This window comes from Schistocerca serialis, chromosome 3 (genome assembly GCF_023864345.2).
Source record: "Schistocerca serialis cubense isolate TAMUIC-IGC-003099 chromosome 3, iqSchSeri2.2, whole genome shotgun sequence".
In the NCBI taxonomy this organism is placed as follows: Eukaryota; Metazoa; Arthropoda; class Insecta; order Orthoptera; family Acrididae; genus Schistocerca; species Schistocerca serialis.
Window position 1 is genome coordinate 924,462,012 of NC_064640.1, and position 14,924 is coordinate 924,476,935.

At 45.3% G+C, this 14,924-nt stretch overlaps 1 protein-coding gene across 1 annotated transcript in view; it reads right to left on the bottom strand.

The window, feature by feature from the left end:
* The window catches only part of LOC126471186 (dual specificity protein phosphatase 10), a 224,364-nt gene that overhangs the window by 142,379 nt on the left and 67,061 nt on the right, over window positions 1–14,924 (bottom strand). Inside the window, exon 3 of the mRNA XM_050099293.1 lies at window positions 2,010–2,320. Coding sequence (XP_049955250.1) covers window positions 2,010–2,320 — 311 coding nt within the window. The remainder of the gene's footprint in view (window positions 1–2,009; window positions 2,321–14,924) is intronic.

Here is a 14,924-nt window from a genome sequence, read left to right on the forward strand (position 1 = left end):
ATCGAAGGAATACGATCGTCACGGTACTTCTACTTCTTACCGCGAGAACTAGAACATCTCCTTTATTACTCGCGCTGAAAGCTGCAATATCTACTGTTGTAGTAGCGATAGTAGTACGTGTTCGAGTCGTTTTTGCACGGGATGTGGCTGAAATTAACGTACGGAACGAGCACACGACACATAAAATTTTAGAACTGACAATACCCCACGTGCGCATTTCACCACTTACAAGCACTCCCTTGCGCGTGGTGATCCCAAAGGCCAAGTCCTGCGGGATTAAGAACACATCTGTAGACTTCTCTCCACTGCTGTGCTCGCGTGGAGGCGTTGCGCAGGTCCGCGCCACTTGGTCTCCCATTTAAAACCGTATGTACGAGAGTGGATCAGTCGCATTGTGGTAGCCCTCGATGATATTTATGACCAAATTTACGATACTAAAATCTGCTTTCATTTAATGTGGATCGTGAGCTACCAAGTGCCAGTTATTCTATCGCAGATATTTTTGTTGTTGTGGATTATGGAAGCTGCACATGGCACATAAACCTGGCCAGTTGCTTTGAAACTATACCCGTCGTCAGATGAGACGGTGTGTCGAATTCCTGTCGCTGTCGCTGTTATCTACACTACTGGCCATTAAAATTGCTAAACCAAGAAGAAATTCAGATGACAAACCGGTATTCATTGGACAAATATATTATACTAGAACTGACATGTGATTACATTTTCACGCAATTTGGGTGCATATATCCTGAGAAATGAGTACCCAGAACAATCACCTCTGGCCGTAATAACGGCCTTGATACCCCTTGGCACTGCCTCAAACAGAGCTTGGATGGCGTGTACAGGTACAGCTGTCCATGCAGCACACGATACCACAGTTCATCAAGAGTAGTGACTAGCGTATTGTGACGAGCCAGTTGCTCGACCACCATTGACCAGACCTTTTCAATTGGTGAGAATGTGCTGGCCAGGGCAGGATTCGAACATTTTCCGTAACCAGAAAGGCCCGTACAGGACCTGCAACACGCAGTCGTGCATTATCCTGCTGAAATGTAGGGTTTCGCAGGGATCGAATGAAGGATAGAGCCACGGGTCGTAACACACCTGAAATGTAACGTCCACTGTGCAAAGTGTCGTGAATGCGAACAAGAGGTGACCGAGACGTGTAACCAGTGGCACCCCATACCATCACGCCGAGTGATACGCCAGTATGGCGATGACGAATACACGCTTCCAGTGTGCGTTCACCGCGATGTCGCCAGAACACGGATGCGACCATCATCATGCTGTAAACAGAACCTGGAGTCATCCGAAAAAATGACGTTTTGCCACTCGTGCACCCAGGTTCGTTGTTGAGTACACCATCACAGACGTTCCTGTCTGTGATGCAGCGTCAAGGGTAACCGCAGCCATGGTCTCCGAGCTGATAGTCCATGCTGCTGCAAACGTCATCGAACTGTTCGTGCAGATGGTCGTTGTCTTGCAAACGTCAGGGATCGAGACGTGGCTGCACGATCCGTTACAGCCATGTTGATAAGATGCCTGTCATCTCGACTGTTAGTGATACGAGGCCGTTGGGATCCAGTACGGCGTTCCGTATTACCCTCCTGAACCCACCGATTCCTTATTCTGCTAACAGTCATTGGATCTCGACTAACGCGTAGCAGCAATGTCGCGATACGTTAAATCGCAATCGCGATAGGCTACAATCCGACCTTTATCAGAGTCGGAAACGTGACGGTACGCACTTCCCCTCCTTACAAGAGGCATTACAATGTCTGACCAGGCAACGCCGGTCAACTGCTGTTTGTGTATGAGAAATCCTCATGTCAGCACGTTGTAGGTGTCGCCACCGGCGCCAACCTTGTGTGAATGCTCCGAAAAGCTAATCATTTGCATATCACAGCATCTTCTTCCTGTCGGTTAAATTTCGCGTCTGTAGCACGTCATCTTCGTGGTGTAGCAATTCTAATGGCCAGTAGTGTATATGGGTGGTAGTTGCGACTCACCGACGAGGTAGACGGGCTGCCAGCCGTCGGCGAGCAGGCTGCTGACGACGAGGTGCAGCGCGCTGGCGGCCGAGATGCGGCCCGCGCCGGCCTCTGCGTCGGGGCAGTCGTCTGACACGACGACCACCTCCCCCGGCGGCCGGCGCAGCGCCTGCCGGCCCTCGGCGCTGCCGGCCAGCTCCGCCAGCGACACCTTGCCGTGCTGCAGCCGCCGCCGGTTGAACCGGTCAGAGCAGTTCACGTTGACGGCGCCGCGCACGTGGCTCACGTTGAACGAGAAGAACGGCCGCAGGTCCAGCACCACCAGCGGCCTGCAACACGCAACCCGGAACACTGTCACCACTGCCCGACGCACGCTGGCCGGACAGAGGCATTTTGGCAACGGAACGGGCCGCAAATCGGAGAATCCACTGACATAAGCGACTCTGAAAAAAGACTGATTATTATTGCCTGGCCGCTGAAAAACGAGCCTGTCCGGAACAGCGGTTTGCGTGCTGCCGTCGTGACAGTCTCCACAAAGTCGACGTCTCATTACGAGTCTTACCAGGTCAATTATGAAACGTCCCCTTAGGAAAATTTATGAGTGACTGTGCTGATAAACCTCTTACATTATTTGATTTTCAAACAGCTGAGCAGAACTGAACGTACTCAGACATTTCGCTCTTTACCTATTCTGATCATCACTAAGCTGACACACAATATTTTTAGCGCAACGCAATCTGACTTTCAATAATCCCTACAAAAGAATGGCCCTGACAAACATTAACCTATACCTTTCACAAATCACTTACCTCACAAAAATCTTCGTTACTCGAACTACTGCAATACAGCGAGCGCCACTACTGCCAGCTAAATAAAATATTCTAACTACTGAAGGCACTAACTACTTATAGGTATAGTTAGCAAATGAAAGATTTTGATAGAAACAAACAATGTATTTCCGTTAATAGTGTTCAAAAGTCATAATATATATATATATATATATATATATATATATATATATATATATATCAGTTCATGAAATCCAGTCTTACAAATTTACTGTATCTGATGGACACACGTCCAGATCATCCGCTCTCAAAACTCCGCCATCTCTCTCCCCACATCCACCACTGCTGGCGGCTAACCTCCAACTGCGCAACGCTACGCGCTGTTAACAGCCAACTCAACTGCCCAAAACTACAATAGCGAATTCCAACAATGCTGACAGCCACAGACTGCACACGGCACAGTCACTGATTTTCATATAGAGCGCTACGTGGCGTTATCAACATAAAAATCTAAACAGCCTACTTACAATAACGCAGGATAGGTGGCATTACCGGCAGATCCGACAGCAGAGCATCTTGCTGGTGCGGGCATAACTGTTTCGGATCACATCATACAACGCTCATACTCGATTAGGGAGTCCCTACGTGATTCCACGTTGACCCAGCAACATCGTCAATTACGATTGCAGTATTGCACGGGATCATCGAAATTGGTCCACATATAAATGGAAAAGTGTAGCCCGGCCCGATGAATCGTGTTCCTTGTGGTGGTTCAAAAATGGTTCAAATGGCTCTGAGCACTATGGGACATAACATCTGAGGTCATCAGTCCCCTAGAACTTGGAACTGCTTAAACCTAACTAATCTAAGGACAGCACACACATCCATCCCGAGGCAGGATTCGAACCTGCGACAGTAGCATATGTGCGCTCCTAGGCTGAAGCGCCTAGAACCGCACGGCCACACCGGCCGGCCTTATGGTGGTGGCGGTAAGTTCCTATGGGGCCAAATTGCTGAGGTCATCGGTCCCTAAGCTTACATTCTACTTAATCTAACCTAAACTAACTACGAGGAACACACACACACCCATGCCCGAGTGAGGACTCGAACCTCCGATGGAGAAAGCCGCGTGACCCGTGCAAGACGTCCCTAGACCGTACGGATATGTTTCTTTAAATACCAGGTCGATGATCGTGTCCGAATACGCTGTCATTGAGGCGGTCAACTGCTCGAAACACACACCGAGCCACGGTCACAGGTTCAAATGGCTCTGAGCACTATGGGACTTAACATCGGACGTCATCAGTCCCCTAGAACTTAGAACTACTTAAACCTAACTAACCTACGGACATCACACACATCCATGCCCGACGCAGGATACGAACCTGCGACCGTAGCGGTCGCGCGGTTCCAGACTGAAGCGCCTAGAACCGCTCGGTCACAGGCTGGTGTGGGACAATGAGGCCATTCACCTCGGCTTCCGTGGGATCGATGGTAGTAACCATAAACTGTGAGACAGCTGTGGAGTACGTGGACATTACAACCGAATGCGAAACCGTCTGTCGTGGAGCTTATAGCGAAACTGGCTATCCTTTAAGGCGTAGCTGCAGATACTGCGATAATATGTTTTAAAGGCACGGAAAAAACACATATCTAGGGACTGAATTTGTCCAGTAGTGCCGCGTGGGATTAGCCGAGTCATTGACTGCGCGGCTGGTCCCGGCGGAGGTTCGAGTCCTCCCTCGGGCATGAGTGAGTGTGTTTGTCCTTAGGATAATTCAGGTTAAGTAGTGTGTAAGCTTAGGGACTGATGACCATAGCAGTTAAGTCCCATAAGATTTCACACACATTTGTCCAGTAGTTCCAGGTGGTATGACTTGCAATGCCACAAACCTTTCAGGAGGGACAGTTTGCTCTAAAGGAGTATGGTTTTTATACGCAGACCAGAAATCAAGTAAATGCAAGTTATTTTGCCCAGCTATTCGCCAAACGCAGCACACATTCTATAGTTGTAGTTTTCTTTGGCCCATTTTTTCACTCTTACTTGCTGTGATGTAAATATTACCTACAGCCATTGCAAGATGACGCACACCAGCTAGAATCGTAGGGGGAAGAGCACCTCCAACTTTTCGCAGCACAATAAATAACTTTCCAGCCAATTTACCACCCAGATTAACAGTAGGCATAAATGTATACGAAAGCGTTAAGCACTGATGTTAATCGATATTGGTACAACTCTCTTGGTACCAGTAATTTCCAGGGTTCCATTTCATTTTCATTTCCTCTTCAAAACCCGATTGGTCGGTGTTGAAAACAAATTCCTTACTGAAGATGGGATGAGTTAGTTTATCTCATCTCCAAATTTTCGGATCGGTTCCGCAGTTTGCTGTACACCATCAAGTGAACGCTTTGTTTAAGTTTCGTTATCTTACTTCTTCCACTTCTCTAGCACTGTTTGAAGTTATGCAGCCACCCACTCCTTCCCCTGAAATGACTGTAATCTAAGTCGCTCGCAGTTTGATGTGCTTAACGTAGTAGGCCACCATCCTGTAAACTGTAGCAAGCATCCCTGAAACGTGCAAACAACAGTTTTGTAACAAGAGCGCCATGTCCTCTCTTGAATATAGTAGTTTTTCTTCTGCACTACATGGTCATATTGCTGTGGACATATTCGAAATCTGTTCATAATTGATTTTTTTACTATTCTGCGTATGATATTCCATTTATTTAATTACGTTTAGTACTCGCTCCTTGGATAACGATTGTCCTTTGCTATTTTTCACTGGAGACGAAATTTGTGGCTCTCTGTCCGATAAGTATGGTGAACTACGAGGGTTGCCCAGAAAGTAATGCACCGCATTTTTTTCTTCAACAAGTCTTTACTGAACATAATGACAATTACACACACGAGAGAATGGTGTTTTACCTACGCACCCTATTTTTCCACGTAATCTCCATCCCGTTCTACGGCCTTCCTCCACCACGAAACAAGAGCGTGTATGTCGGTACCAATCCTTGTCCTGGTGAAGGAGCCAGTGTTTCACTGTGTGAATCACCTCCTCATCGTCCTCAAACTGTCCTCCACGAATGGCATTCTTTAATGGCCCATACAAGTGGAAGTCCGAGGGGGCTAGGTCACGAGTGCCAGCTGTGATAGCCGTAGATGGTCTCCCCGATCGCTGCAAATCGTGGAACTCCGCCGAACCGCCTTCTGATGACCTCACCCGTCGTGCCTAGCGACTAACTGTACTTCTGTCGACAGCAGATGCTCCATAGACTTTGCACAAGCGTTTGTGAATATTCCCCAGTTTCTTTCTCTGCAGTGAGAAACTCAACGACGGCACGTTGCCTGTAAAGTACATTACCTACAGACGCCATTTTGAAACTGTCCTGCAACTACGCTATCTGTCGAAAGTGGGGGAAACTTGGCACGCTCACTCAGGGGACTTCAAGAAATACGTACTTAACGTTTCGCATTCTTAGCATTGTTTGCGGCTGAGAGAAAAAATGCGGTGCATTACTTTCCGGGCAACCTTCGTAGATGGCTCGATATTTGTTTTAGTGTCACTTTCACTCGTTAAGCACCTACCATTATCACTGTACTCCTGATGTAGATAGACCGCACAGTCGAGCGTATACGACACCACACATTTCACTGACCATCTAGCAGAAACGCTAATATTTCGTCTGCCACATCTTTCTCACAGTGCTAAATTCCTTCGGTTCCTTTCTGACGATATTTCCTCTTCGGCAGTTGTTCTTGCACACATAATGCAATATTTGCTTTGCTTAACGTTGCCATCACTCTGCTGTGTATTAAAACCGCTAGCACTATAGCACTGCTGTGAGTTACTCGTCGACTTACTGTTCAGCTACGCTCTGTAGCCTGATGCTGTGCTCATCACTGGATACCCCCAGTCCAGCCCGCTATTGCCATCAGCACCCAATACTGTGGTTGCATGGTAGACAATACGTGGGGCGTCGAATGCCGTAAACATCACTGGCCTCTTTTGCCACCTCACACGCAAGGGGTTTCTGATCAGTCTAAACAAAGTTATGTCTCTTGAACTATACGTCATAGAATCACATAATTTTGTAGTTACATTCAGCGGCTTATACGAACACTGTCTGCGAAATGTGTTAATAATGGTATTAGTAGCAGAGAAGTAATGAATTTGAACGTCATGCATGATGCAGCAGTTCTTCACGCACCTTAGTGTTTATATCATTTCTTCTGAACTATGTGTCGTACAATTATATAATTTTGTAGGTACATTCAGTGGTATATGTGAATGTCGTCTGCAAAATGTGTCTTGAATACATTTAGTAACGAAGAAGTAATAAATTAAAGCGTCATGCTTGATGTGGCAGTTTTACTGTATGAACAGCGAAAATGTAGTAAGTGATATACTTTTTCCTTTCATTATTTTGTGGGGGCTTGTCAGTTGGAAAAAGTTTCGAAAATGTTTGAAATTACGTGTAAAGTTTGTTGCAAGTCCACTAAGTGAAATGTTGGCTACATAGTCTGGCAATTCCCGCGCGAGAGCTACACTTGTTTCTCAGTCCCACTGCCGCCCCTTTAATAAGTACGTGGTTCTCTCTATTATAGCGACCATATACCGACAGTGAGTGGTATGTGTACCAAGTCCCGTGGAAATCGATCCAGTGGTTTAAAAGGAGATGTGGAACACACAGATACACACCCACACTCTCTCTCTCTCTCTCTCTCTCTCTCTCTCTCTCTCTCTCTCTCTGGGCGAGGAAACTCTTAAAGTTTTTTAAATTAAACAAACGTTATTAACATTCTGACAACGGCCTCGCCGCGGGGGATACACCGGTTCCCGTCAGATCACCGAAGTTAAGCGCTGTCGGGCGTGGCCTGCACTTGGATGGGACCGTCCGGGCCGCCATGCACTGTTGCCATTTTTCAGGGTGTACTCAGTCTCGTGATGTCAATTGAGGAGCTACCCGACCGAATATTAGCGGCTCGGGTCGAAGAAAACCATCATAACGACCGGAAAAGCGGCATGCTGACCACACGCCCCTCCTATCTGCATCCTCATCTGAGGACGACACGGCGGTCGGATGGTCCCGATGGGCCACTTGTGGCCTGAAGACGGAGTGCTATTAACATTCTAAATCTTTATTTTTCATCTCTATATACCTGCGGTCCTTTGTCGCTAGGGGGCTTCAATTATAGCGTGCAACACTGCGTTGAGTAATGTAACTATGTCGGTGCGTGACAAACGGTTAACTGTAATCGATTTCGAATTTAAACAGGTCGTCCACACAGGGAATATGCTCCCTTTCAGCATGATAATGCCAGACCAGACGAGAGCGATGCGACATCTGCAATGCGACGCCTTGGATTCACTGTCACTGCGACGGTATCCACAGACTCGTCTTTCGTTAGGAGAAATATGTTCGTCGCCAGGGTGACGATGTTGAGAAATAAATACGCAGACATGAAGAATAAATATGTGGACGGTTTGTTTTATTCAAAAAACTTCAAGAGTTTTCAGATAAGAAATTAGGAGGCAATACTTCCCAGTACGCCCTCAGACGTACGTACATCCATTTTTATAATATGCATGCATTCCGATTGCCAATACAACGAGATATCTACTACAGCAGCTGATGTTTTCTATTTTCGATCAAAAACAAACCCTGGAGCACAGCAATCGGTAGTAACATGCGTTACTGACAATCCACATTATTTCGAGATAAAGATGGGCTATTCGGTTGTTAAGGTCCCATCAGTCGCGAAATGGAAATCTCAGTGAAAATCCGATGTAGCTTTGCACAGATGTGTTGGGCAGTGTGTCTAATACGCCCGTCCACCGTGTCGCGTCAAACTTTTCAGTTCTAAGCACTCAGTGAGCTCGTAAACGAAAATAGTGCCTCCCGCCAAGTACGACTGCCTGCTGAGATATTTCGCTTGGATTCATGCTGCACAAATTAAGTAACTGTCATGCATTTCCTTCCTCATGACAATTCACGGCGGCGCACTGCACGGGCAATGCAGACTCTCCCTCAGCTCACATGAACCGCTGGCTATGAAGACAGAATTTTGGCACAGACAACGAGCGAGCTGCCGACCAGCGTACAGAACTGCTGGAAAGCACTGGCGGCTGCCTTCTATGACGAAGGTACTGGAAAGCTGAAACAGAGCTACGACAAATGTCTACGTCGGATCGGAGACTATAAAGAGAAGTAGCTAGGAGACGTACTAACTGTTGAAAAAAAAGAAAAAAAAAATTTGATTTTCACTGTGATTTCCATTTCACCACTGATCGGACCTTAATAAGCGTATAGCTCTTTTATACTGAAGGCTCCGAAACCACAGGTAATGGCACAGTGGGTTGTACTTTCATTTGTCAACGCACAGGTTACAAGGAACTGATTTCACTTTCCATTGAGGTTCTAATTCTTCTGCTATTCTTGCAGCTCTATATACATACAGACGCTCACAGTAAACGGTATTTAGATTATAAAGGATTTCAGAAGCTTGCTGCAATACAGGCGGATCCCACTCCACAGGAAGAAGACTATTTTGCATAATAGGAACTTATTGTCCTTTATTTTCAAATTAATTCGAAACAGTTTTATTTGAGGGTTTTCATTTATTACGATCAAATTCGAAGCTTCGTTGGCTTCATTAGAGGGAGTTCAACACGATACACTGAACATTTTTATCAATAACAATGAACTCTTTGTCGGAAAAACGGAGCTCTCCTGTGATGGAACCATATACTTTTCATAAATATTTCATTTATCATATCGTAAATAGTGTTGGTATTGAAGAGCCATCGAGAGAGATGCTTTCAAATGTGAATGTGCCTCATTTCGTTTACGTTTTGTAGACGTTGAATGGGAAGATGATTGAATCATCGCGAGGAAATCTCCCATGATATCCAGCGTCTCCGATGGCGCGCTCCTTCCAACTGGGGGCCCCATTCACAAGGGGACGCACCCGCCTTAGGTGATTGTTCACACCTCAGGTTCAGAAATGGCTCTGAGCACCATGGGACTTAACTTATGAGGTCATCAGTCCCCAAGAACTTAGAACTACTTAAACCTAACTAACCTAAGGACATCACACACATCCATGCCCGAGGCAGGATTCGATCCTGCGACCGTAGCGGTCGCGTGGTTCCAGACTGTAGCGCCTAGAACCGCTCGGCCACCACGTCCGGCATACCTCAGGTCACACCTCCCGAAAACCTGATAGAGGGACCAATTGGCAACTTGGGAAGGTTACAGTTCAAGCGATCGGCCTCCCTCGGCCAGGCCTGTACCAGGGGGTAGATGCGAACCCTACCGGTCGAACCGGGGCTGGGAATTACGCTTTACCCAGTCACCTGTTACGCGTCAGACGCGTGGGCCGGCCTTCGGGAGCGCATTGGGAGGAAGAAGAAAAAAAAGAGGATTCTCAAACGCCGAAGCGGGGGAACGAGAGGAGAAAGGGAAACAAAGAAATGTAAAGGGAGCGGAAAAAAAGGTGAGACTGTTCGTACGTCAGTGACAGAATGCAGAACATTCCCAATAAGACCCCAGACGTGTTCCCCAAGGGAGGGGAAAAAGAATAGTAAGATGATAGACATGCAGCACGGAATGGAGAAAATGCTGCGAAGGTTGGGGACCCGTGGTGGCCAAGCACGAAACCTCCAAAGAGTGACGAGCCCCCTGCGGCAACCATCTCGGGATTTTGACGATCTAACGCGCCAGCGATGTCATGCTGTTAGCAACGGCATTCGCCTCGTCTGCTGCCGTAGCCTATTAATACCAAATTTCGCAACACTATCCTTATGGATACATTTATCGTACGTTCCACATTTATATCTGCGGTTTTTTCACACAACATTGCTTGTCTGCTAGCACTGACAACTCTACGCAGAGCCCGCTGCTCTCTGTCACTAAGTGAAGGCCCTCAACCAGTGGGTTGTCCGTAGTGAGAGGTGATGCCTGAAATGTTGTATTCTCGGCACACTCTTGACGCTGTGGATCTCGGGATATTAAATTTCCTAATGATTTCCGAAATGGAATGTCGTTTGCGTCTACTACAACTACTATTCCGCATTCAAAGTCTGTTAATTCCTGTCGGGCGGCCGTAACCACGTCGGAAAGCTTTCCACCTGAATCACCAGAGTACAAATCAGAGCTCCACCAATTCACTGCCCTTACCTTGTGAACACGGTACTACCGCCATGTATATCGCTGTCCAGCGAATTCTGTCACCTCACTGTACAACAACCAGATTTTGGCATTACAATCATATGTATGGAGACATAAGTATTCACACACATGAATACGGGAGGAGCATAGTTACACAGGGTGAGCGTTCCACAGCCTGATGAGCAGCACTTGGGAATGTAGTCAGTTAACTGTACTCTGGTCTTGTCCTGGCATTCTAAATACGATGAGCTATAGATTAGTAGCAAAGAGAGCTATGCATGTAATAGGACATGAAATGAGTTTGAAGGGCATGCGATCGGCGGCTTTCCCTGCGAGCAACTGTTCCGCTCCATCAGGTGGTGCTGATTCCATCAGTACCACCTGATGATGGCCGCACGATTGTTCGCCGAAATATCGTTGGTTTTTGATGATTCCATCCGACAGTACACCCGAGAAACTTCCAAGAGAGCTTATAGAATGTTCCATAGAGCTGGTATGATGGTCAAAAATCTCTCAAACACGAAATTAGAATTGTGGCAACTGGACACACACACATACACGCGCGCACACACACACACACACACACACACACACACACACACACACACACACAGTTCACAGTTTTTAAATTACACTTTTGTTATGCAAATCATGTTCAGTGTGAAAATATAAAATCTGCACTTTGCCAATGATGTTATTTAGACAATACTGATGATTGTGAAGGTAACATATCTAAAATAAACTCCGCCCGAACAGGCCATGAAGGCCTAACGGTACCGACCGGCCACCGTGCCATCCTCAGCCCTCAAGCGTCACTGGATGCAGATACGGAGGGGCACGTGGTCGGCACACCTCTCTCCCGGCCGTATGTCAGTTTACGTGACCGCTATTTCTCAATCAAGTAGCTCCTCACTTTGCCTCACAAGGGCTGAGTGCACCCCGCTTGCCAACAGCGCTCGGCGGACCGGATATTCACCCGTCCAAGTGCTAGCCCAGCCCGACAGCGCTTAACTTCAGTGATCTGACGGGAACAGGGAAGATAACAAAGTTAGCTATTATGCGAGATGTTCATCGTAGCCTAACACAGCCATGTTGTAGACCATATTTTATAGAACTAAAATGTGGCTCAAAACAATGCATATTTGCAACAGTATTACAAAATACTGTTTTGTTTGCAGCATTTACAAGAGGCCAATCTTTGTGCTAAAAATATGCTGAAAACCATTAAAGGACCTGTTATGAGGAAGGGTTTTATGTAGTGTGTGATCGTATTTATTACTCAGCTATAATTTCTCGCTGTATAAGGCGTATGTCATTATTGTCTCAAAACATACAGAAATATTCTTTAGCATGTACAATGTTTATTATTATCATATGAAACAAGGTTTCGTAAATAGAAAACTGAACATATATCTGTATTGTTAAACTATTTTTGTCTGTCTAATTTTTTTCTCATGTTCACTTCATGTGTATGAACTTTGAGCTGACTCATACATGTGTTCACTCACTAAATATGATGATGAAGCAAGAATTATCCTACGTAATAATTTATACTTTTTGCTGGTATTGTTACTGAGATGTACTCTGAGAGAGATAATTTCTGCTGCTATACAGAGATTGTTAAAAGTTATTGAATTTCAATATCTTAAATACCAATGTACAAGCTACATTTTCAGTATCGAGAAAAACATTTCAAAAAGGCGACAGTGAATACAGAATGACATCACAAACAAAATCAAACAGCCATCATGGCAGATTGAGACTTGATAACTACAAGCTGTTACTTGACTCACTCCACACCATACTAATGCTCTGGTCTGTGAGGAAACTCACGTTCCACGAGTTGTTAAATTATGATGTAACAACTGATACGAAATGAACAGGTTAGTACAATGATCTGTAGGCGGTGATGTATCTCCATTAGAGCAGTGCAGTACTTACGTCTGAAAAATGTGAATATTTTTTAAAACAATATAAAATATTAGGAATCACCACAATATTTGTTTAGTCAATCGTTGATATTTGCATTTTGGTGCTAGACATTACATCATCATGCCAAATTTTAAATGGGTAACTATCCTCAACAATTAATACGCTGCTCTGGGAATGACAAAGGTTTTGTTATGGTTTCTGAGACCTGTTTATGTTGCTATGTGAGTGTACTGAATCTATGTAAACTCCACATGAACAGTTTTTATTAGAAATTTGCTAAAACTCTTCGCAAGGACCTAAAATTACTTTACATTTATATGGCCAGCTTCATTTACTGTGTGAAGAGTTGTGATCCATGTGAAGTGATAATGTATTATCCTGGTGTATTCCATACTTCTGGATATGCAGCTAATAAAATTTATGGAATAAAGCCTGAAAACAGTAATATTTTCGGTCTAATGAAAGATAGATCGTAAAGTTTGTATGCTTCCTTTCAAAAATGTATGCTTATCGTAAAGTTAAATATTTTTTCCATGTAAATAAATGATGCAAGCATATTCCTATGGAACCGCTACGTTTGCTTCAATAATAACTTAGGAGGTACATTGTAAATAGTTCTTTTATTATCAAAAATATTAATGATTTGTACAGAAATAAATATACATCATTTGAACATTTTTTATTCTTGTTATTCTTTTTACATCCTACAATATTGTTTAAACAAATCGGTCTCATATGTAGGAAATTCTGCTTGTATGGTTTTCAGACCAATAGGCGCAATGCTTTTCTTAGATATACTGTGTGTTATTTATTCTTGTGTTGATTTAATACCTATAGGTGTGATCGCAGTAAGCTTCAGTCTGCATGCATACATGTAAGCTTACTGGACGAAAAAGCAGTCATCCCTAGAGAAATAATTATAAGCATTATTTAATACCGCGTAATGCCGCCCCTGGACTTTATAACCACCTGGATTCGGTTTGGAAGTGAGTCCATATGACTGTGCAGGCACTTCTCATCCAGGTTAAGCCACTCGGCGAGGATTTCATCACGCGATTCTACTAAATTATGGGGATGCTGATACCGGCGTTTATGGACTGTGCGGCCGGTCCCGGCGGAGGTTCGAGTGCTCCCTCGGGCATGTGTGTGTGTGTTTGTCCTTAGGATAATTTAGGTTATGTAGTGTGTAAGCTTAGGTACTGATGACCTACGCAGTTAAGTCCCTTAAGATTTCACACACATCTGAACATTTTGAACATACCGGTGTTTTACCAGCTGTCGAACGGATTTTCTATGAGATTCAAGTCAGGTGATTTCGCAGACCAATCGAGCTGTAATAGTGTGGGGGAGTGTTTCGAAAACCATTCACGCATTCCTCCAGTCCACTGAACTTTGCTGTTGTCATCTTTATGTGATGTGTGAGAAATGGCCTCTTGAGAGGTGATGGACTCCAAATGTTCATTGGATGCGGTTTCCGTCGCAACGCTCTCTCACTAACAGGTTGGGATGGACCTTCATTCACTGTTTGCATCAATTCCTGTCGGGTTTGGAAGCGATTTTCTTTCACACACTGTGAAACACGTCTCCAATCCCTCTCACTCCGGCTCTTTCCACGACCACAATTTTGACGACATGTTTCGTGGTCATATGTGTTGCACCATTGCCTGTAGACATGTTGAACAGTCCGCCGGCCGGTGTGGCCGTGCGGTTAAAGGTGCTTCAGTCTGGAACCGCGTGACCGCTACGGTCGCAGGTTCGAATCCTGCCTCGGGCATGGATGTGTGTGATGTCCTTAGGTTAGTTAGGTTTAATTAGTTCTAAGTTCTAGGCGACTGATGACCTCAGAAGTTAAGTCGCATAGTGCTCAGAGCCATTTGTTGAACAGTCCGCCGCAAAACAGCAACTTCACAAGCCGATCAGCGATGGGCACGGCCCTTTTTGCCATTCTGTCACGTCCTTAAATTTATTCCCTTTTTACGTACTATGTCCACCTGAAACATAAATATCTTACTGATCGGTACTGCCTTACATTCACGGA